This window comes from Carcharodon carcharias, chromosome 15 (genome assembly GCF_017639515.1).
Source record: "Carcharodon carcharias isolate sCarCar2 chromosome 15, sCarCar2.pri, whole genome shotgun sequence".
NCBI classification, from domain to species: Eukaryota; Metazoa; Chordata; class Chondrichthyes; order Lamniformes; family Lamnidae; genus Carcharodon; species Carcharodon carcharias.
This window is the reverse complement of record NC_054481.1, coordinates 107,985,858-108,010,329: the sequence shown is the minus strand read 5'-3', so window position 1 is coordinate 108,010,329 and position 24,472 is coordinate 107,985,858. Positions and strand designations below refer to the sequence as shown.

General features: G+C 42.7%; 1 protein-coding gene across 4 annotated transcripts in view; it reads left to right on the top strand.

The window, feature by feature from the left end:
- Positions 1 to 24,472, top strand: part of pusl1 (pseudouridine synthase like 1) — a 104,728-nt gene that overhangs the window by 56,174 nt on the left and 24,082 nt on the right. For 3 of the 4 annotated variants that reach the window (XM_041206630.1, XM_041206634.1, XM_041206631.1), the window contains exon 5: positions 7,993 to 8,166. The exons of the other annotated variant lie outside the window; for it this stretch is intronic. In XM_041206630.1, the coding sequence (XP_041062564.1) occupies positions 7,993 to 8,166 (174 nt within the window). The remainder of the gene's footprint in view (positions 1 to 7,992; positions 8,167 to 24,472) is intronic. 4 annotated transcript variants of the gene reach the window in all.

The window sequence follows — 24,472 nt, the reverse complement described above, 5'->3', positions numbered from 1 at the left end:
GAACACCGGTGTTCTAACACTCAATGACACTGAACACCTGCGTTCTAACACTCACTAACACTGAACACCAGCATTCTAACATTCACTGACACTGAATACCATGTTCTAACACTCACTGACACTGAATACCAGTGTTCTAACACTACTAACATTGAACACCGGCATTCTAACACTCACTGACATTGAGCACCAGTGTTCTAACACTATTAACATTGAACTCCCGCGTTCTAACACTCACTAACACAGAACACCAGTGTTCTAGCACTCACTGACAATGAACACCAGCGTTCTAACACTGACTGACGCTGAACACCAGTGTTCTAACACTCACTAACACTGAACACCCGTTCTCTAACACTCACTGACATGGAACACCACTGTTCTAACACTACGAACATTGACACCTGCGTGCTAACACTCAATGACACTGAATACCAGTGTTCTAATACTCATTCAGACAGAACACCAGTGTTCTAACACTCACTGACATTGAACACCAGCGTTCTAACACTCACTGACACTGAACACCAGTGCTCTAACACTCACTGACACTGAACACCAGTGTTCTAACATGCACTAACACTGAGCACCAGCGTTCTAACACTATTAGCATTGAATCCCAGCGTTCTAATACTCATTGATACTGAGCACCAGCATTCTAACATTCACTGACACTGAACACCAGTGTTCTAACACTACTAACAGTGAACACCAGTGCTCTAACATCCTAAGACACTGAACACAACTGTACTAACACTTACTAACACTGAACACCAGCGTTCTAACACTACTAACACTGAACACCAGCGTTCTAACACTCACTGACACTGAACACTAGTGTTCTAACACTACTAACACTGAAAGCCAGTGCTCTAAGTCTCACTGAAGCTGAACGCCATTGTTTTAACACTCACTGACAGTGAACCCCAGTGTTCTAACACTCCCTAACACTGAACACCCGTGTTCTAACATTCACTGATACTGAGCACCAGCATTCTAACACTCACTAACACAGAACAGCAGTGTTCTAATACTTACTAACACTGAACAACAGTGTTCTAACACTCACTAACATTGAACGCCAGTGCTCTAACACTCACTGACACTGAGCACCAGTGTTCTAACACTTCCGAACACTGAGCACCGGTGCTCTAACTTTCTATGACACTGAAGACCAGCCTTCTAACATTCACTGTCACTGAACACCAGTGTTCTAACACTACTAACAGTGACCTCCAGTGCTCTAACATCCTATGACACTGAACACCACTGTACTAACACTCATTAACACTGAACACCAGAGTTCTAACACTCACTGACATTGAACTCCAGCATTCTAGCACTACTAACACTGAACACCAGCGTTCTAACACTACTAACACTGAACACCAGCATTCTAACACTGACTGACGCTGAACACTAGTGTTCTAACACTCACTGACACTGAACACCAGTTCTCTAACGCTGACTGACACTGAACACCAGTTCTCTAACACTCACTAACACAGAACACCAGTGTTCTGACACTTGCTAACACTGAATACCAGCGTTCTAACACTCACTAATACTGGATGCCAGTGCTCCAACACTCACTGACACTGAGCACCAGTGTTCTAACACACCCGAACATTGAGCTACAGTGCTCTAGCTTTCTATGACACCGAACAGCAGCCTTCTAACATTCACTGACACTGAACACCGGTGTTCTAACACTACTAACAGTCTAACACGCACTGACACTGAACACCAGTGTTCTAACACGACTAACACTGAACACCAGTGCTCTAATCTCACTGACGCTGAACGCCATTGTTTTGACACTCACTGACACTGAACACCAGTGTTCTAACATTTTATGACACTGAACCCCACTGTTCTAACATTTACTGACACTGAACTCCAGCATTTTTCTAACACTCACTAACACAGTACACCAGCATTCTAACGCTCACTGACACTGAACACCAGTGTTCTAACACTCACTGACATTGAACACCAGTGCTCTAACACGCACTAACACTGAACACCTGTGTTCTAACACTACTAACACTGAACACCAGCGTTCTAACACTCACTGACCTGATACACCATTAATACCTGAATAGCAAGGATATATTTGCCATAGTCAGAGTGGGCGAAGGTTTACCAGAATGATTCCTGGGATGGCAGGATTGTCGTATGAGGGGAGACTGGGCCGACTAAGCCTGTATTCACTGCTGCTTAAAAGAGTGAGGGGAGACCTCATTGAATCATATGCAATTTTGACAGGGATGGGCAGACTGGATGCAGGGATGATATTCCCTCTGACTGGGGCGAATAGAACATGGTGTGGCACAGTCTCAGGATAGGGGATAGACCATTTAGGACTGAGGTGAAAGAAACGTCTTCACTCAGAGTGTGGAGAACCTATGGAATTCTCTACCACAGAAGGCTATGGAGGCCAAGTCATTGAATATATTTAAGAAGGAAATATATTTCTGGATGCTAAAGGCAGGCTCGAAGGGGTAAATGACCTACTCCTGCTCCTATTTTCCATGTTTCCATTTTATAACACTCACTCACCCTGAACGCAAATGTTCTAACACTCACTGACCCTGAACACCAGCATTCAAACACTCACTGACACTGAAACCAGTGTTTTAACATGCAAAATGTTCTCATATTGTGGTTTACATCTTGCGGTCGTTATCAGCAATACCTTCTGGCTCATTCATTCTCACTCACTTCCATTTAACTGTGTCTTGTGCTGAATTCCATAATCTTGTAAGTGCATCACATGCACTAACATCTGCTATAAGCCATTTCAGGCATGACCTAAATACAGTCGATCTGGTACCAGAACTGGCCTGTGTTTTGAAAAGTCATGACCTAAGAACCGGGTACAATTTCACAATTTGCTGATGATGCAAAACTTTGAAGCGTTGTGAACAGTGAGGAGAATAGTGTAGAACTTGAAAAGCCATAGACAGGTTGGTGGAATGGGTGGATGAAATTTAATGCAGAAAAATGCAAAGTGATTTATTTTGGTAGGAAGAACGTGGAGAGAGAATATAAAATAAAAGGTGCAATTCTATAGTGGATACAGGAGTAGAGGCATCTGGATGAATATGTGCATAAGTCATTGAAGGTGGCAGGACAGGTTGAGAGTACAGTTAATAAAACATACAGCTTTATTGATAGGGGAATAGAGTACAAGAGCAAGGAAGTTATGAGAAGTTTGTTCAGAACACTAGTTTGCTTTCAACTTGAGTATTGTGTCCAGTTCTGGACTCCACACTTTAGGAATGATATGAAGGTATTAGAGCGCATTAAAGATTCACAAAACTGGTTCAAGCGATGAGAAACTTCAGCTACATAGATACATTGGAGAAGCTGAGTCTGTTTCCCTGGAGAAGAGAAGGTTGAGAGAAGAATTGATAGAGGTATTCAAAATCATGAGGGGTCTGGACAGAGTAGTTGGGGAGAAACTGCTCCCTTTGATAGAAGGATTGAGAATAAGAGGGCACAGATTTAAGGTAATTGGCAAAAGAGCAATGGAGACATGAGTAACTTTTTTACCCAGCATGTGGTTAGGATCTGGAATGCACTGACTGAGAGTTTGATGGAGGCAGGTTCAACTGAGGCATTCAACAGGAAATTGGATTATCAACTGTAAAAGAAGGGTTATGGGGAAAAGACTGAGGAGTGACATTTGGTAAATTGCTCCTTTGGAAAGCTGATGCAGACATGATGGGCCGAATGGCCTTCTGTGCTGTAGCCATTCTGTGTTTGGGTATTCAGCTCCAAGGAAGTAAAATGTAAAAAAAATTAACATATTTCTGCAATCGAAATATGTATTTTGAACTAATTACATTTATCATGACTAGTTTAAAAATACTTCCTTGTGCAAAACTAAAACTCACTGTCAGAATTTGGCCAGGCATAATTACCTTGAAGTTCAAGCTGTACTAATCATAGAGAGTCATTATGGTTCAGAAGGCGGTCATTTGGACCTTCAATTCCATTTAGAAATGGGAAAACACCAGGATTCAGGAGCAACAGTGATGTGAACAAATGTACTTGGCATTCCCCTGTTTCCTCAGTTGTTTTATGTGCCCTGGTGGGACTATCCAGCTCAAAATCAGTCCCCTGTTAGTGTGCTGAATAAGCTGAGCTCAGTGAGTGTGGCCACTGCTTACAATTGGCCACTGGCCCAGGGAGGGGGCAATTCAGCTAGGGCTGTAAATATTCCATTACCCGCCGCTGGAAATTGCACATGTACAGTCGTTAGATGAAGACAGGATGGGGCTTGACTCTAACTCCCCCACGATTCAGTAGAATGGACCTGTACTCTCTGGAATGTAGAGAATGAGAGGTGATCTTATTGAGACATTTAAAATCCTGAGAGGGCTTGACGGGGTAGATGCAGAGAGGCTGTTTCCCCAGCCAGAGAGACTGAGATGAGGGGAAATTTCTCCACTGAAAGGGTTGGGAATCTTTGGAAATCTCTTCCCAGAGTGGCTGTGGCTGCTGTCATATAAGGTATTCCAGACAGATCAATAGATTTTTGGACTCTAAGGGAATCAAGGAATATGGAGATAGAGCCAGAAAGTGGAGTTGAAGTAGAAGATACATCATGATCTTAGTGAATAATAGAGGAGGCTCGAGAGGCCATTAGACCTACTGCAGCTCCTATTATGATCTTATGTATGGATACCAACACTTGCTGTGTGACTGCAAACATTATGAAGGGATAAGAGCAAAAAAAACTGCAGATGCTGGAAATCCAAAACAAAAACAAAAATACCTGGAAAAACTCAGCAGGTCTGGCAGCATCTGTGGAGAGGAGCATAGTTAGTGTTTCGAGTCCGAATGACCCTTCAACAGAAATAAGTAAAAATAGAATAGAGGTGAAATATAAGCTAGTTTAAGGGGGGGTGGGACAAGTAGAGCTGGATAGAGGGCCAGTGATAGGTGGAGTTAACCAAAAGATGTCACAGACAAAAGAACAAAGAGGTGTTGAAGGTGGTGATATTATCTGAGGAATGTGCTAATTAAGGTTAGAAAGCAAGACAAGCAAGGTACAGATAGCCCTAGTGGGGGTGGGGTGGGGTGAAGGAATCGGAATAGGCTAAAAGGTATGGATAAAGCAATAGATGGAAATACATTTAAAAATAATGGAAGTAGGTGGGAAAAGAAAAATCTACATAAATTATTGGGGAAAAAGGTGGGGGGAATCGGAAAGGGGGTGGGGATGGAGGAGAGAGTTCATGATCTAAAATTGTTGAACTCAATGTTCAGTCCGCAAGGCTGTAAAGTGCCTAGTCGGAAGATGAGGTGCTGTTCCTCCAGTTTGCGTTGAGCTTCACTGGAACAATGCAGCAAACCAAGGACGGACATGTGGGCATGAGAGCAGGGTGGAGTGTTGAAATGGCAAGCGACAGGGAGGTCTGGGTAATGCTTGCGGACAGACCGAAGGTGTTCTGCAAAGCGGTCACCCAGTCTGCGTTTGGTCTCTCCAATGTAGAGGAAACCACATTGGGAGCAACGAATGCAGTAAACTAAATTGAGCGAAGTGCAAGTGAAATGCTGCTTCACTTGAAAGGAGTGTTTGGGCCCTTGGACGGTGAGGAGAGGGGAAGTAAAGGGGCAGGTGTTGCACTTTCTGCGGTTACATGGGAAGGTGCCGGGGGAGGGGGTTGAGGTGTAGGGGGTGATAGAGGAGTGGACCAGGGTGTCCCGGAGGGAATGATCCCTGCGGAATGCTGCTGGGCGGGTGAAGGGAAGATGTGTTTGGTGGTGGCACCATGCTGGAGTAGGCAGAAATAGCAGACGATGATCCTTTGAATGCGGAGGCTGGTGAGGTGATAAGTGAGGACAAGGGGGACCTTATCATGTTTCTGGGTGGGAGAAGAAGGTGTGAGGGCAGATGCCCAGGAGATGGGCCGGACATGGTTAGGGGCCCTGTCAACCACTGTGGGTGGAAAACCTCGGTTAAGGAAGAAGGAGGACATGTCAGAGGAACTGTTTTTGAAAGTGGCATCATCAGAACAGATGCAACGGAGGCAAAGGAACTGAGAGAATGGGATGGAGTCCTTACAGGAAGCGGGGTGTGAGGAGCTGTACTCGAGGTATCTGTGGGAGTCGGTAGGCTTGTAATGGATATTGGTGGACAGTCTGTCACCAGAAATTGAGACAGAGAGGTCAAGGAAGGGAAGGGAAGTGTCAGAGATGGACCATGTGAAAATGATGGAGGGGTGGAAATTGGAAGCAAAATTAATAAATTTTTCCAGGTCCAGACGAGAGCATGAAGCAACACCGATGTAATCATCGATGTACCGGGAAAACAGTTGTGGGAGGGGGCCGGAGTAGGACTGGAACAAGGAATGTTCCGCATACCCCGTAAAGAGACAGGCATAGCTGGGGCCCATGCGGGCACCCATAGCCACACCTTTTATTTGGAGGAAGTGAGAGGAGTTAAAGGAGAAATTGTTCAGTGTGAGAACAAGTTCAGCCAAATGGAGGAGAGTAGTGGTGAATGGGGATTGTTCGGGCCTCTGTTCGAGGAAGAAGTGGAGAGCCATCAGACCATCCCGGTGGGGGATGGAGGTGTAGAGGGATTGGACATCCATGGTGAAGAGGAGGCGGTTGGGGCCAGTGAACTGGAAATTGTTGATATGATGTTGGGTGTTAGAGGAATCACAGATGTAGGTGGGAATGGACTGGACAAGGGGAGAGAGAATGGAGTCAAGATAGCAAGAAATGAGTTCCGTGGGGCAGGAACAGGCTGACGTGATCTGTCTGCCAGGACAGTCCTGTTTGTGGATTTTGGGTAGGAGGTAGAAGCGGGCTGTCCGAGGTTGGGAGACTATCAGGTTGGAAGCTGTGGAAGGAAGACTGTCTCTTTCCATTTCAACACTCCACCCTGCTCTCATGCCCACATGTCCATCCTTGGCTTGCTGCATTGTTCCAGTGAAGCTGAACGCAAACTGGAGGAACAGCACCTCATCTTCCGACTAGGCACTTTACAGCCTTCCGGACTGAACATTGAGTTCAACCATTTTAGATCACGAACTCTCTCCTCCATCCCCACCCACTTTCTGTTCCACCACCCCCCCCGCCTTTTTCTTCCAATGATTTATATAGATTTTTCTTTCCCCACCTATTTCCATTATTTTTAAATGTATTTCCATCCATTACTTTATCTCTACCTTTTAGCCTTTTTTGATTCCTTCACCCCACCCCCACTAGGGCTATCTGTACCTTGCTTGTCCTGCTTTCTAACCTTAATTAGCACATTCTTCAGATAATATCACCACCTTCAACACCTCTTTGTCCTTTTGTCTGTGACATCTTTTGGTTATCTCCACCTATCACTGGCCCTCTATCCAGCTCTACTTGTCCCACCCCCCCTTAAACTAGCTTATATTTTACCTCTGTTCTATTTTTACTTATTTCTGTTGAAGGGTCATTTGGACTCGAAACGTTAACTGTGCTGCTCACCACAGATGCTGCCAGACCTGCTGAGTTTTTCCAGGTATTTTTGTTTTTATTATGAAGGGATACTTGGGGGAAGTATTGAATGCAGTGAGTTCAAGTAGAACGATATCCCAATCATGTGTCTCTGATACTAGTAGAGGGGCAAAAACTGGGCAGTGGGGGTGGCCAGGGCAGGGGCTTGGAATTAGGGTGTTGTAGAGAATTAATGCTTCTTGCTTACAAAATGATCTTTTTGGTCTTGGCAGAAAAGTACTGTGCGTGCCTGTGAAAAGTGTTAATGGCTGTGGCTAGTACGTTAAGAATGCAATTGCCTTACTAAGTGTTTGATATAGACCGCACTTTCATCAAGTACATAAACCATAAGGGAAAACAGGCACCTGTCTAAGTCAAACTGAGATTGTGTTGAGACAGTGTTTGAATTTCCAAAGGACTTGGGCTGATGTCACCTGAATGCATAATTTTTGCACTGACCTGCTTACATTTTTAGTGACCACTTCTTCCTTTCTTAAATAGACCTTTAAATGCAGACGTCATGAAAGAGGCAGCCCAGATCCTGTTGGGCACGCATGACTTCAGTACCTACCGCTCCTTGAACTCCGAGACTCCCTTCAAGTCACCGCTGAAAACACTGCTCCAGGTGGACATAATGCCAGGTTTTAGCATCTTTTTGCAGCAAAATTTCCACAGGTAGGAGAAAACTCTGGAAATAAGTACCATGACTCTTCACTCCCTCCCTGCCATTTGTTTGTGACTAAGCGTTACCTTGCTTTATTTCTTCCCCTGCTTCACTAACCACAGCTTACCTATCTGAGCTCTCGACAGGCGATCACTCAGGTTTTTGGCCTTCTCCTACTTTCTGTGCCTTCTCAGCTGCCCTGAGCCATGTGTTGCCAAGGCCCTGTCCTCCCCCCTTCCCTCACCAGAGAAAAGTGGCGAGGCCTCATTGAGTGCCACTTCACAGTCACTCAGCTGGAACTCCATGAAGCAGGTGTATTTGATGCTAAGCTGTGAGATTCCCCCAGGAAGGCACCCTGGCAGCCTGAGGTTGTCCTCCAATTGAAACACCCCAGCAGCTTAAACTGATGAGAGCTTGAAGATCAGAAAGGAGCAGGGAATGAGCAAATTGCAGCTACAAGTACACTAGAGTGAGCAATTCAGTCTAACTAAAGCCTTGATATTACAGATTGGTTCAGCGTGTTCAGTATGGAAAGGCTGCAGGGTATCCTTGCAACAGATGATGCTGAGAAATCAGTGGAACAGGCCCACTTATTTTGCTCTTGACTGTTACTGGTACCTAAAGTCCCATTCTAGCTTTCACATTATGGCCAAAGCTTTCACTTCATCAGAAGCAAACTTGCACACAACTCTTCATATAAAAATAAAATACTATAGGCACTGAAAATCTGAAATAAAAACAGAAAATGCTGGAAATGCTCAGAACGTCTGGCAGCACCTGTGGAGAGAGGAACAGAGTTAACGTTTCAGGCCTGTGACTTCTTCATTTGAATTGATACTGAACTGACCTGAAGCTTATCTTGGTTCCCTCTGCTGCCAGACCTGTTGGGTATTTCCAGTATTTTCTCTTTTTATTCCTGCATTTTTTCTTTTTTTAAATTAAAATTACTCTGGAAGGTAAAGCACCGCAGCTGTTCATATATTGGCAATAACTTGCATTTCTCTAGCACCTATCAGTAGCAAAGTGTAAGGCAATTCAGGAAGCAAGTGGATGCTGACCCAAATTATGAAGCGCACCAAAAGCTTGGTCAAGGAGGTGGCTTTGATGGAAAGCTTAAAGGAAATGATGGAGTGGAAGGATCTCGGGGTAACAGTCCCATACATGTGCCAAGGTGATTAAAGATAGGATACCCAGAGGTAGGGTAATGGGAGGGGTGATGCATTAGAGGCCAGAGTCCAAGGAGCAGAGTTCGGGGAGACTGTCATGCTGGAGGAGATTGTCATGATAGAGAGAGGCGAGGCTGTGTTAGGCTTTTAAAAATCCTGTCCTAGATGAGATTTTTACAATTGAGGCATTGGGCAAGTGGGAGCCAATGTATGCTAGCAAGGTCAGGCCTGATTGCTCAGCAAGGTTAGGCCTGATTGGTCAGCAAGGTCAGGGCTGGTCGGTCAGCAGATCTTGGCATAGGATGAGAGCAACAGAGTTTTAAGTGAGGGTAGGAGGCCAACCAGATGAGTTATTACTGTTGTGTGTGTTAACAATATTTCATGTTTAGAGCAACATCGAGAGTATTTTCATGATGATCTATAATTTAGACTGGAGCGAGAACAGTAAACACCAGAGGAATTTTAGTTATGTTTTATGGACCACTATAGCCATGTGTAACATCTTATAACTGTCTGCAATCTCTGGTATGTTGTGCTGGATATTCTTTAATCTTTAAGGTATGTTTAGTGATATTATCCAAAAAAGTCGGGACTGTCGTCGAATAATAAAAGTGGGAGCTGACTAGAGTGAGCATTTATTTTAAACTGCATGTTCTCTTACTCTACCTCCTATTTATGGTACATTTTAATCTCAGCACTGTTTCTCCATTTCCAAGATGGATATATGTAATCAAACAGACTAGATTCTGGAACCAAGTATGCCACAATTTTGGTTCCAGTATGAATGAATCACAATTCTGATTTGGCAGCTAAGTACTTTTCTTTCAGCCCTTCCTTTATTACAATGGTTGGAGCTGAACACTCGAATATGTCTTGAAGCGTCACTTGGCGCGTGCATCGATGATAATTTTGAAGGATTTTTCCACCATCAATCATTATCGTACTGTCTAGGTTACTGTGTTTCACAAGCAAATGGACAAGGAAGGAAAGATTTGCCTGACTCTACTTAGTGAGTTCTGCTCGGTACCAAAGAGGAACTCTGCTTCAGTCATATTTGATGATTTGGGGCCAGTATAGCCATGCTGGTTCCTGAAGCTAGTAAGAATTCCAGATAAAGCCAAAGTTAACTTCACAACTGTGGTTTTCCACCTCAGAAAAGCACTCACCATCAGTAAAAAGAATTTGAGTATTGCTGAAAAAAGACATTTTGTCAAAGTATTGTGTGTACTGGAAGCTACATATATTAATACACAGGGCCCTGTTCTTCGTGGACAGAAAAGACATGTACACACATTGCACCTGTTTCAGCTAGACAAGGTAAGTGATAACCACTTGCTGGTTCATTCTTCAGAGCAATGCCTTGACCAGTCAGAGTCAAGCTGCCTGGTTTAAATTTCAAACAATGCTCGGCAGCTAACTGTCAGTCACCATTAGCTGGTGCATTCTCCGTGGCAATGCCTCTACCAATCAGGGTCCACCGGCCAACCAATCAGCACTCTTCTCTGATAGTATAATTTGTTGCTTCCCCTGACGCTGGTATTCTTGCGATTGTCTGATGAGTGCAAGATGAAAAGCTTCAACAAAATGTCTTTATTCAGCAATACTCAAGTTCAGTACTATCAAATGACTATTAGTAACATGATTGGTTGAATGTTGTTAAACACGAAAACTCCTGTGGGATAAGCCAGAGCAATAAGCTGTTTCTTTTTCTGAGTTAATGTACTGCATCTCCTCAAATTGTTCAATCGATGGCTCATTTAAATATAAAATTGGATTAAGCAATGCAGATTACATACTGATTCACATCGCAGTTTGCAAATTTCGTGGCCATTTAGCTGTAAGTCACAAAGTTCAGTCAGCATTCTCACATCCAGTGTGTATTGAGGAATTGGTGAGACCCCAGTGTTGTCATGAATATTTCATGCATCTCCCCCTTGGAAAATAAGTCAATAGCCTACAACCTCATTTTGTAAACAGATTATTATTGCAAGTTTAAAGACTTGCTAGAGATATTATGTGGGGTGCAACAGTGCTAGTCATTCCAGAAGTATCTTAAATTTAGGAGCATACTGGTACATCCCAGTATCTAACCACATTATAACCTAACCCAAGGGTGCAAGATTAATATTCACCTGAAACCTGTAGTGGATATTTGTATCTTTCTCCACGTGCTTCAATCTCTTCAAAGATAGACCAAGACAGTACTTGAACTGTAGATGAGGCCACATACAAATTCATAGGTTTAATCCGTTGATGTTTAGAAGAGTAAGAGGTGACTTGATTGAAACATATAAGATCCTGAGGGGCCTTGACAGGGTGGATGTGGAGAGGATGTTCCCTTTTGCGGAAGAATCTAGAACTCGGCATCACTGTTTAAAAATAAGGGGTCGCCCATTTAAAACAAGAGATGAGGCCAAATTTTTTCACTCAGAGGGTCATGAGTCTTTGGAACTCTTCCTTAAAAGATGGTGGAAGCAGAGTCTTTGAATATTTTTAATGCAGAGGTGGATAAATTCTTGATAAGCAAGGGAGTGATAGGTTAGTGGTAAATGGGATGCAAATTTCAGATCAACCACGATCTTATTAAATAGCGGAGCAGGCTTGAGGGGTGAATGGCCTACTGCTCCTTGTTCATATGTATCTTTGTATGCATGTATGTAGGTTACTTTGTTGCACAGTGAGTGAACATGCACAGCAACATTAAGATCAAATGTACCTTTCTCGATTAGCATAACTTGTCTGCATGTCGTAATACAAAATAATGAACTTGTCACATGTCCTCACATCAGTGGGTCTATTTAATTGTCTTAAACAAAATAACTCCTCGCTAATCTCCTGCTCTTTTCTTCTGAACATGGTCAAAACTTGTTCACACAGCTTTCTGTTTGAAAGCATGTCTGACTTTGCAGCGCTTTGGTGGAACTGTCAAGTGTGTATTTTTAATCTGCCTCTGTTTGTAGCCAAAAAAGGAACCATAGACTTCCCAACACAGTGGGCGTGAGGCGTTTACCAATTTTTGAAACAGATTAACCAATTCTTTATTATTTGCATTCTGTGAGGAAACAACATCAAAACTTAACTCATTTACATTTTAACCACACATCATTTCACTACCATTTTGTAATTTGTATAATGGCACATTACTTTAAAACATAGTCAAAAGACATTCCAAAACCAATTCAAATAACCCCATTCCAATCCAGTTTACTGGCTTTCCCATTTTATGTTTCTTGTAAAGCGGAAATTAAATTATATGGGGTGTTACAGATAGGAGGGGGTTTAATATAAAACAGCTCTGATTTCTTCTCTCACCACCCATCCATAAACAGAAAGGTATTTTTTATTTTTGATTTCCCCCTTTGTAAGTGGCAGTATATTTTTGCCAACCCTTCAATTCTGGAGTGATCCAATCCTTTATCAATAACCCCACAGCAAGTTCGAGATAGGGTAAAATCAGAGGGTTAGTTTATTTTACACACATTCAAAACGTGGGGAAGGGTTGTTGCTAAGTAAGCCCAGCACATTCACACAATAAACGAAGACTAAGGGAAAGAAAGAGGTACAGGGCAAAGGCCATACAAAAAAATATAAAGTTATTGTTTCATGTGAATCCAGGGACCGGTAAGTCACTGTCCAAGGAAGGCTCTTTCAGTTGGCTTTGTCTGGCAGAAGTTCTAGTCTTTTCCTAGGAGCACAGTTGAAAGCTGAGGCAGATGAAGATGCAGCAAAGTATTTTTGTGTTCTGAGAATTAGTTTGCTTTGTAGGCGAAATGCAGGATTCTTTCTGGAGATCAGACTTTGAGAGAGACAAAGGTAAGAGGCTATGGCCTGGAGTCCTGTTATCTCTTCTGAGGTTAAACAGTAACTGAAGATAGAACCCAAAAGCTGTATAGTTAAAACAATTCAAACAGCGCAAGTCTCGGTCATGTGACAGGGTGGTTTCAGGTTGAGCTGTTCAGCTAAGAAGCCCCCTTGTTAAAACCCATTGTGTTTTGAGCAGGTAACTGTAGAACAATTAGCACAATGTTGGAGATGAGGAGTCCCAATAGCCCTGCCTTTGTCCAGCGCTGGCTGGTGCAGGACGCCTCGTCTACTAGTCCTTTGTATAAACATTCCAGCCAAGACAATATAATGTAAGGACTGTTACATTCCAGGTGTTTGTTGTGTTAACCTTTGTCCATTTTATAACTTCTCATAACTCTCTAGAACTACCAGCATGTGGTCAGCTGTGGGCATTTTATCAGTCCAGCCATTTGTCAATTTTTTAAAAAAGTAAGTTTATAAAGTAGCCAGGATGACATAGAAATATATATTTTCCTTTATGTCTTATGGGCATGGCAGGCGAAATGAGAAGTATCAAATTTCCAATTGACATTGTACTTGAGTGTCAATGGCTTGTTTAAAATCTGGGATAATCAATCACAAATCTTACGATTTCAATGAATTTCAGTCTTGAGCATGAACCTCATATACTAGCAATGCTAGGGGAGTTTTGTTTCGCCCCCTCAATGTGCCATAGCATTGTGGTACACTTCAGCCTATGTTTTATCTTTCACTAAAAAGTTCATTACCTCTATTGTCCGTCAGAGCCTGTAATGTCTTTTTGAAGAATATTCATATTCTATCACACTCCTGACTTGCGCCTTGTAGGTGCACAGGCTTTTGGGGAGTCAGGAGGTTGAAGCTTCTGGTCATCTGCTAATGTTCTCTTATGTGACTTACACGAACTAGGAGCAGGAGTAGGCCCCTGGAGCATACTCCGCCATTCAGTAGGATTATGGCTGATCAGATTTTAACCTCAACTACGCGTTGCTGCCGACTCCCGATAACCTTTCACCCCTTGCTTATTAAGAATCTATCCAACTCTGTCTTAAAGGTATTCAAAGACTCTGCTTCCACCGCCTTTTGAGGAAGGGAGCTCCAAAGTCTCACAATGCTTTGAGAGAATTTTTTTTTCCCTATCTCGGTCTTAAATGAATGACCCTTTATTTTTAAACAGTGATCCCTAGTTCTAGATTGTCCCAGAAGAGGAAACATCCTTTGCACATCCACCTTTTCTTAATTCATTTATGGGATGTGGGCTTCGCTGGCTAGGCCAGCATTTATTGCTCATCCCTTGTTGCCCTTGAGAAGGTGGCAGTGAGCTGCCTTCTTGAACTGCTGCAGTCCATGTGGTATAGGTACACTCACAGTACTGTTAGGATGTTCCAGGATTTGGAACCAGTGACAGTGAAGGAATGGTGATATATTTCCAAGTCAGGATGGTGAGTAACTTGGAGGGGAACTTCCAGGGGGTGGTGTTTCCATCCATCTGCTGCCCTTGTCCTTCTAGGTGGTAGTAGTCCTGGGTTTGGAAGTTGCTGCCTCAGGACTCTTGGTGAATTCCTGCAGTGCATCTTATAGATGGTACACACTGCTGCTACTCTGCGTCAGTGGTGGAGGGAGTGAATGTTTGTGGATGTGGTGCCAATCAAGTGGGCTGCTTTGTCCTGCATGGTGTCAAGCTTCTTGAATGTTGTGGGAACTGCATTCACCCAGGCAAGTGGGGAGTATTCCATTTCATCGCAGGCAAATTCTCTCTCCATTTCTCTGTTGCTGGCGGCAAGTCAGCAAAGCCACAATCAGAAAGGAAATAGGACAGCTTCTTCAGCCAACTGCTAAACTACTAAAGCCGGCTCTACCGGAATCACCCAGCCTAACAGCCATAACGTTTCACCATCTATACCTCACAGACAAGCCAAAGACTGATTCATAAATTTTTGTTAACTTTTATTTTTGGATTTTTAACTTCCTGTTTCTGATCTGTGTATGTGTGTTGTGTTTTTATTATATTTCTTAGGTTTTTAGTAACTAATAAACTTACTTTTTCTTTGACTCAAGTAAGCCTGGTTAAATTGGCTCCTTCTAAAACATAAATACATCTGGACTGGGAAAAGGTATCCATGAGGGAAGGGATCCCTTTTAAATTAACCTTGTTGCGACCAACTGAGGGAGTTGAATAAAGGAGGGGAGCCAGCTCATTCCTCCTCACCCGGAAGCATAACAAAATTGTGGTCCAGTTCAGAAAGTTAACAAATTGACGGACCCCAGCCAGGGACTGGTCATAACAATTTTTATAATTAGGACCATAAAAATATTTCTTAAATAACAAATGTTTTTCTTTAAAATAAATGCTATACAGAATACTCAAGACATTTGAATTTGCCCAAAGTGTTGTGCAACAGATTGTTCCTTGGTCTCAAATATGCAAGCTAATGTAAGCCTTACAGGAGTTTTGAACAGTAATCAGATATACACGGTTGCATTTGACGTGGGTTCTTTTTCTTTTGTCAGTTTGTGGTTTAGCTGTAGTGCAGTCTCCTGGGTGTTCCATTTCCGTGCAACTCTGTGTCAAATCTACCCATTTCCTACTATTGTCTAATCATCCATAAGACACCAGTCTCATAGCCTTACCTCCTCAGGACCACCAATTCAATTTCCTTTCCTAACCCATTTTGTAAAGTCTGCTGATCTTTCCTACCTTATTAGGACCCTGTTAGAAGGACAGTTTACCTTATTAAGGTCTAAAGTAGTATGCATTTGGGTATCATTTACATCTAACTTACATCTTTTATTACGTTTTGGGTTTATAGATAATTTCTTTGGGCTCAGCATCATTGGACACTCAGAAAGCAAACCTCCTGTGTCCTGCTAATCAATTTATGCCTTTTCCTCGACGCAGTCATAGCAAGACTCAGGAGTCAAACAGAGGACCTTCATTCATAATTATTGACATGGTTGCAATGAATGAAGTCACCAGTGAGGCTTAAGACAAAGACAGCAGTCAGGCTGAAGTCATCAGCAATAGGTCCCACGTTAGCAAATAGGGTTTCAAGGGTTAGTTTTATGCTGCAAGTTAACTTGGGAGAAGTAAAGTTTGTCGTCATGATTTGTGTTTAGTGCTGTTCAGTTACCTGTCTTAATGCTCAGTAAGTTTTAGTCATAGAGGTCTACAGCACAGAAAAAGGCCCTTCGGCCCATCGAGTCTGTGTCGGTCAAACAAGTACCTAACTATTCTAATCCCATTTTCCAGCACTGGGCCCATAGCCTTGTATACCATAGCATCGCAAGTGCACATCCAAATACTTCTAAAATGTTATGAGGGTTTCTGCCTCTACCACCCTTTCAGGCACTGAGTTCCAGATTCCCACCACCCTCTGAGTGAAAAAATTCTTCCTCACATCCCCTCTAAACCTTCTGCCCCTTACCTTAAATCCATGCCCCCGGTTATTGATCCCTCCACCAAGGGGAAAAGTCCCTTCTACTCTCTCTATGCCCCTCATAATTTTATACACCTCAATCATGTCTCCCCTCAATCTCCTCTGCTCCAGGGAAAATAACCCCAGACTATCCAATCTCTCCTCATAACTAAAACTCTCCAGCAACATCCTGGTAAATCTCCTCTGCACTCTCTCTGCTGCAATCACATCCTTCCTATAATGTAGATTCCAGAACTGCACACAATACTCTAGCCGTGGCCTAACCTGCATTTTATACAGTTCCAGCATAACTTCCCTGCTCTTATATGCTATGCCTCGGCTAATAAAGGCAAGTATCCCATATGCCTTCTTAACCACCTTATCTACCTGTCCCGCAACCTTAAGAGACCGGCGGACATGCACACCAAGGTCCCTCTGATCCTCGGTTCTTCCCGGGATCCTACCATTCATCGTGTATTCCCATGCCTTGTTGGTCCTGCCCAAGTGCATCACCTCACACTTATCTGGATTAAATTCCATTTGCCACTTTTATTTATAGTTTGATTCACAATCTGCTAGAGTGATATGTTCTTCCACCCAATGAAGATGAGGAAATGATGCTATCTTGCTTAGTTAATTAAGCCAGGGTATTTATAAGGAGGGGTGGTAACTGGTGATATTCACGGATTCAAACGTGTGGCAGAATACAGAAGTCTGGTGCCAAAATCATGACAAGAAGGCTGAAGGTCAACGGTTTACAGATTTGCAAGCAAAGCTTTTGAAAACGGCCATGCTAGATTAATGAGAAAGTAGGCCTGGTATTAAAAACCGTGCACTTCAAAGGATAACACAAAAGATTATTGTACTAGGTTACGCCATCCATTCATATTCACTGCTTCATATCTCGTCAGTCCCATTAGATGTAACAGTGGCTAGTATTTCACTAGCCTGTGATATTCAATTGCTGCTAAGTGTATGCGACTGATAAATGAGTTAGAGAGGAAATTATTAGACAAGGCTTTGCTTTCAGGAGTTAATTCACTGGCATGGCCTATCTCAAGGTTTTCATCCAGATTTATCATCGAGTGTCTGCTCAATCTTTAGGATTCTCACAGCAAAAGAAAGAACTTGCTTTTCACCAGTGCAGCACAAAGGGAAGGCAGGAATTTATTTGTTTTAGTTCTTGAACCTAATCATATAGAGCCACCAGCTGTGTGATAAATCGGGCCAAGCTGCTCTTTCTCAGAGTAAATATTCAAGAGTTGGCACTAGTTTAAGATTCCCTCACCTCACTGTCCCACTGCAGCTGGTAAATCTGACTCTCACAGTGACACTGTCAGGAAAATAAAGTGACACTGTGTCTCAAAAGGTACCAGCACCCATTTGTGATTTGTTCTTAATGCCTCCACAGGCAGCAGCACCAGCAGCTAGAGAATGTCATCTTTACTGGCAGTGGACAGGCTAATGGGAAGGGGTCCTAATTTGCAGTGTCATTTGCCCATTAACGTGGGTGGAAAAGGATTTGAAACCAGACTAACAGATTGTAGAGTAGTTTGGGAATGATGGGTAGATTGACATAAACTATGTTTTGGGTTTCTATGAGGGTCGAAATGCAACTAGTGAACAAGAGACAATGTTTCTGCTTAGCAATTTCTTAGCCATCAAGCAAAAATACCTTCTTGAAATTAACAACTCGCATTTACATGGCACCCTTGATGCAGTGAAACATCTCAAGGAGCTTCAAAAAAGCAATTATCAAACAGAATTTGACACTGAGCCACATGGGATAAGTGACCAAATGCTTCGTCAAAATGGCAAGTTTTAAGGAGCGTCTTAAAGGAGTGGGGGAGAAGTGGAGAGGTTTAGGGAGAGAATTCTAGAGCTTAGGCCCAGGCAACTGAAGGCAAGGCTGCCAAAGATGGAGTAATAACAATCGGCAATGTGCCTCTGCTTGGTGTTGTTAAAGTCCACCAGACCTTGTATTCAGTAGGAGAGTAAATTGTGAATAAGTGTTGCAAAAGTTTGGCTGTTGATTTTCTTTTACAAATGTTGTGGGGAAACAGTGTGGTAATATGTTATCAAATTGTTAATTAGCTGATGGAGAAAGCTCTGGAGTGAGTGCAAAAGGCATAGGAGGGCATTATAGTCCCTACAGGCTAATACCAGGTGACAGAGGAGCTGCTATCCAAGTCAAAACAACAGAGCAGTGCCTCATGACAGAACTTTGGGTTTGACTTTGACCTGAACTACAGCTAGGTATCAGTACTGCCCTTTCTGTGGGTGTGGGACATTAATTTACTTCTAATATAACTTTTCCCTCCATGTGATAATGGACATTCCGAGAGAAGGCAGTTGATTCAGGGTCACTAAGCTCCCACATCATACTGACAATTGCAGTGTTTGTGCCTGTTGGCTGTGTCTGCCACTTACACCAGGCAGTGCTGAGGGTGATGTTCTTTCCTCTGCTGTGAGCTGTTGTGCTCTTCAGGGCTGGATGCACATTATTACCATCATGTGTATCTGAGAGGAGAGCAAAAGGGGACATTTTAGAAAAAGGGAACTTTTTACGTAGCATGTTTTGCATCCTCAGAATATTCCAGAGTGGTTTACAGCCAATAAACTACATTAGGAGATCATGAAACTCATTGTTGTAGAGCAATACCAGTTGTGAAGGATTGTTCATTGTCGATGTGGATGCATTTTCTTTCTTTGACTTACAAATTCTGCAGGGCAGTTGCATTTATATACTTAGCTAACCTGAATGCAACTGCATACATTAACGTGGCTGTGCCAATGCCTGTCTTAAGTACTTATTCTTATTGTCAACATTGCTAATAGGGTGTCAGTTCCTTCTGTATCTTAGCACCATCCTATGTGCTGGTGTGTACATGATGATTATGATCCATTTTTGCTTGCCACAATAACATACTTGAAATAGGTTAACTTCAGTCATTTTAGTGCCACCTTTCACTGACTACCCTGTGCTACTGTAGTGTTATGTAATGCATTTCCCTGTTCCCCAGCTTATGATGCTCGATGACCCTTCTCAGGCCATGGAACTGTGTCTGTATTTCTTTCCAAATACTACTCATGGTGGATTGGCCAGTGATATTTTCTGCAATTAACTTCCTTGTAACACCTTCCCTGACTTTGCTTGCTCTCCTTTTCCAAACAGCTGCTTCTGTTTTGAATGGAATCCATCTATTAACACATCAAGATCTCCTGTCAGTGAACCATGCTTTCTATCTATGATGCTTAGCCATTCTGTTAAAGAATGAAGAGGGAACTTGCATTCATCTAGCCCTTTTACATTTTCAGTGTGTCCCAAAGCCAATGAAGGGTGGGCTCTGTTGTAATATAACACAACAGCCAATTTGCACACAGCAAGCTCCCACAAACAGCAATGAGGCAAATGACCAGATAGTCTGCTTTAGTAATGTTGGGAGAGGGATAAATATTGGGTGAGGGTGAGCAACCCCCACCAACAATTCTTCTTCCAAAAAGTGCCATGGGATGTCCAAAAGGGCTTTATCTCCAATGAAGTAGTTTTGAAGTGTAGTTACTGTTATAATGCAGGGAAATGTGGAAAGCTAATTTGCACACCGCAAGCTCTCACAAACATCAATGAGGGAACTGACCAGATAATCTTTTTTGCTGGTGTTGGTTGAAGAGTAAGTGTTGGACCAGGACACCAGAAGAACTTCCCTCTGGTTACTTATTGCAATAGTGGCAGTGGGAACATTTATATCTGCCTGAGGGCAGACAGGGCCTCAGTGTCACATCTAATGTGAAAGGCAGTTCCTCCCCCAGTACTGTACAGGACTATCAACCCAGAGTTTGGCCTCAAGTCTCTACAGTGGGTGTTGGCTCACAGGCAAGATTGCTACCACTGAGCCACAACTGACACCTAAAAAAAAAATTAATGATCTCCTTTCCTTGGGCCATAGATATGTTATAGATTCTACAATACATAACCTTGTTAATCAACTGGTTAACTGCATCAAATGTATGAAAATATCTCCTTATTAAAGCTGAATCTGATGGGATAACTATTTTGGATTTATTGTGTTTGGAATAGTTGTTAGGAAATATGTATTGATGGTCCATATCCACACATGGTGTATACATAAGAAACATCTGCAGATGTGGTTTAATAGAGAAAGGCACTTGGCAGAGGACAATATGCCTGTAAATACCTTGAATCTAAAATCTTACAAAGCTGAACCTTATTCCTGTTTTGGGATAACTCATTGCATCTGTTCTCCTCTATCATTTTGTCATATATCACAAATGGTTTAATGTTGAGATCCCGCGCGCCAAAAAACAGTTCCTAATGAATCTTAGCCAGCTTCCAAGAATGCTAGCCAGCACTATCTTGTCATTTGCCTGTGTTTGCTTACAGCTTTCTCAGCTCCGCATATTTTCCACTTAAAGAACAAGTTGTTCCAAACCAGCTCGTGAAATATGCTTCAGTGTCTCCCCTTAGGATCCAGCTTTGCATCTAGCTGCCATTTCAACTGACAGCTTTTGAGGAGCAGACCCACATTTCAGACTAAGGATATGATAATAATCAGCTCTTGCTTACTCTCTGTTGATTAGCGCTGGGGCACACATGTCAGACTTTAGCTGAGGACAGGGTTAAGCTGAGTTGAAGATGCCTGCCTATAGGCTTTACTCTCCTAAAAGGCCACAAGTTATTCCCCTTCTGGTGCTGTTTTGCTTGCCAGCCTACTTCACTCCCAGCCCCCAGGTGGCCTTCTGTGTCTCAGGCTTCACCCTGCCCCACAGGCCTCTCACTCAATTGGTCTGCACCATTCCTGGACCATTCTCCTTACTCATGAAATAAACCTTTCTCCTGACTGGTTACAGGCTGACTTAAATATAAATAATTAATTTTGTTAGCTTCCCTAGGCTGGAGATGGTTAATTTAATACATGGTTTGATCTATGCCCTGAATTAATTTGTGCAATCTTCCAGATTAAATTTATCTATGCCTCCATAAATCTTTTCATGCTCTGCCTCTAATGTGAAAACCGTAAATAATCATCTTCCTTCCATATGATGGTAACAATGAATTAATTGGGTGACACCCCCAGACCACTGCCCAAAAAAATAATTATAATTGTATGTAATTTGTAAATTAATTCATAAAATCATTCTGGTTCTATTTATCTCCTTACTCTAGTTTGTGTGGAATGCGTAACTATGAAATTCAGACCACAGTAACCAACATGAAAATAATTTATTCAATATACTTGCTTGCTAAGGATAAAATTGTCATTGGAAAATAATTATCTTTGAACAGTAGGCTTCTATTTATTCTATTGCTCTCCCTCCCAGTCTCCACACTCCATATATTTCAGCTCATCCAGAACTCTGCTACTAGTACCCTATCGAGTGCCAAATCCTTCTCACCAATCCCCCAAAGTCATAAAGCCATTTACAGCACAGAAGGAGGCAACTCGGCCCATCGGGTTCTTGCTGGCTCCCCACAGAGCAATCCAGTCAATCCCACTCCCCCACTTGATCCCCAAAGCCCTGCAAGTTTATTTAATTCAAGTTTCCTTTTGAAATGATTGATTGTTTCTGTTTCCACCTCCTCGTGGGCAGCGAGTTCCAGGTCATTATAATTTGCTGCGCAAAAACGTTTTCCTCACATTAGCCCACATCTCTTGCCCTAAATCTTAGATCTGTGCCCCCTGGTCCTTGTACCATCAGCTAATGGGAAGAATTTTTCCTTGTCTATCTTAACTAAACCTGTCATAATCTTGTAGACCTCTGTCAAATCTCCCCTCAATCTCCTTTGTTCCAAGGACAACACCACCAGTTTTTCCAACCTAAACTTGTAACTAAACCCCATCCCATCCCAGGAAACATTCTGGTAACTCTCCTCTGCACCTTGTCAAAGAACTTTATATCTCTTCTAAAGTGTGGTGACTAGAATTGTGCGCAGTACTCTAGTTGTGACCCAACCAGAGTTTTACAAAGATTCATCATGACTTCCTTGCTTTTGTATTCAATGCCTCTATCTATGAAGCCCAATATCCCATATGTTTTGCTAATCACTCTCACAATATCCTTCCAGCTTCAAAGGTTGATGCACATGCAGCCCAGGTCCCTCTGTTCCTGCACACTTTTTAGAACTGTACCGTTAAGTTTTTATTGCCTCTCCCTATCCCTTCTGCCAAAATGCATCACCTCACACTTCTCTGTATTAAATTCCATCAACCACATGTCTGCCAATTCTGCTAACATATCTGTTTCCTGTTGCAGGTGTTTGCCACTCCGCCAAATTTGGTATTATTGAAAATTTTGAGATGTTACTCCATATTCCGAAATCCAAGTCGTTTATATATAGCAGCAAAAGCAGTGATCCTAGCACTGACTCTTAGAAACACCACTGTCTACCACCCTCCAGTCTGAAAAAACAACCATCTATCACAACTCGCTACTTTTTGTCCTTAAGCCAAATTTTTATCCAATAGGACACTAACCCTGAGCTCACTGACCTACATTGGTTCCTGGTTCAGGAGTGCCTCGGATTTAAGTTTTCAATCTTGCATTTAAGTCTTTTCTTGGTCTCATTCCTCCTGACTTTTTTAACTTCCTCCAGCCCTACACTCCACACCCCTCTCAAACATCCCTGACCTCTTGTGCATCGCTCACTTTGCTCTACCACTGACAACTGTACTTATAGCCACCTAGGTCTCAGTGCTCTGGAATTCCTGCTCTAAAGCTCTCTGTTCCTCCCCTTCTCTCTCCTCTTTTAAGACTTTCCTCAAAACATACCTGTTTGGTTTGGTGTCCTTTTTTTTGCAGATTAAGTCTCTGAGTGACACCTTGAGATATTTTCCTATATTAAAGATTATATAAATGCAAGTTGTTATTGGTGAATCTGATCGCCAACCACACTTGTTTTCACCCACGTGCCTATATCCATCCTATAACTATAATGCTGACTCCTTTTTAAAAACCCTTCCTTCCAGAGTTCCCCTTTAAGGTAGGGAGTGTGAGTTCAGACAGTGGGGTTATGCCCTGTGAGTGATCCCCTTCACCATCAGGTCAGGGGAGGGCCATTCCTATATAAACTGCACAGGCTTTGATGAGGAATAGCACCTTTACGTACCTTGACGAACCTTGTGAGGCCATTAAACGTTATCTTGCGCTGTCTGGCAGCTCTCAGTGTGATACAGGTTCCATTGACTGCCTCAGCAATCTCTCTCCATAATGTTTGCACCATCCTTTTATGTGGCCCCCTGTTTCTAGCCCCCAGGAGTCTGGTTGTTACTTTTGCTGGAAACACATGAATGGATGAGTCAGAAACCTGAGAATCCTTATTAAGACTGACTACCCCCACCCCCTCCACCACCTTCTTCTGCCCAACCCCCACTCCCATCCCACTCCTTCCTTAATTATAGTTCTTTGTGGATTTCCCATTCGCTGAGGAACATGTCACTTTAATTGGTTTCACTTCCTGTCTGTGCTGGTAAAACATTTCCCAGCAGCTTTACTGCTGCAATCCTGCCCCACATAATCAAATAGGCCCTTCTAAAGGAAACTAGGTGGCAGTCACGTGAGCATGCAGAGATCCTGCCCTGCCATTCACCCATGAATAGGAGGAGAATCAGGCCCATGGGCTGTTAGAAAGAGTCAGGTCAGTGGAATAATTGGCCTTTCGTCGTCCTCTACTTTGTGTTCTTATAATTGAAGTCCATTTCAAATAGGGCAGGATAAAAGGATGCCAGAGGAGAAAATTCAGTTTCCAAAGCATGACGGTACTCCCATATAAACCAATTTAATGAAGGCTGCAATTTTCGTAAAGCTCCAAGTCAGCACTGTAAATATTTGTTTTCAAGTGAAATTATTGTTACAGCGCAATTGAATTTCGTCCTTGAATTTCGGTAATCAAAGTA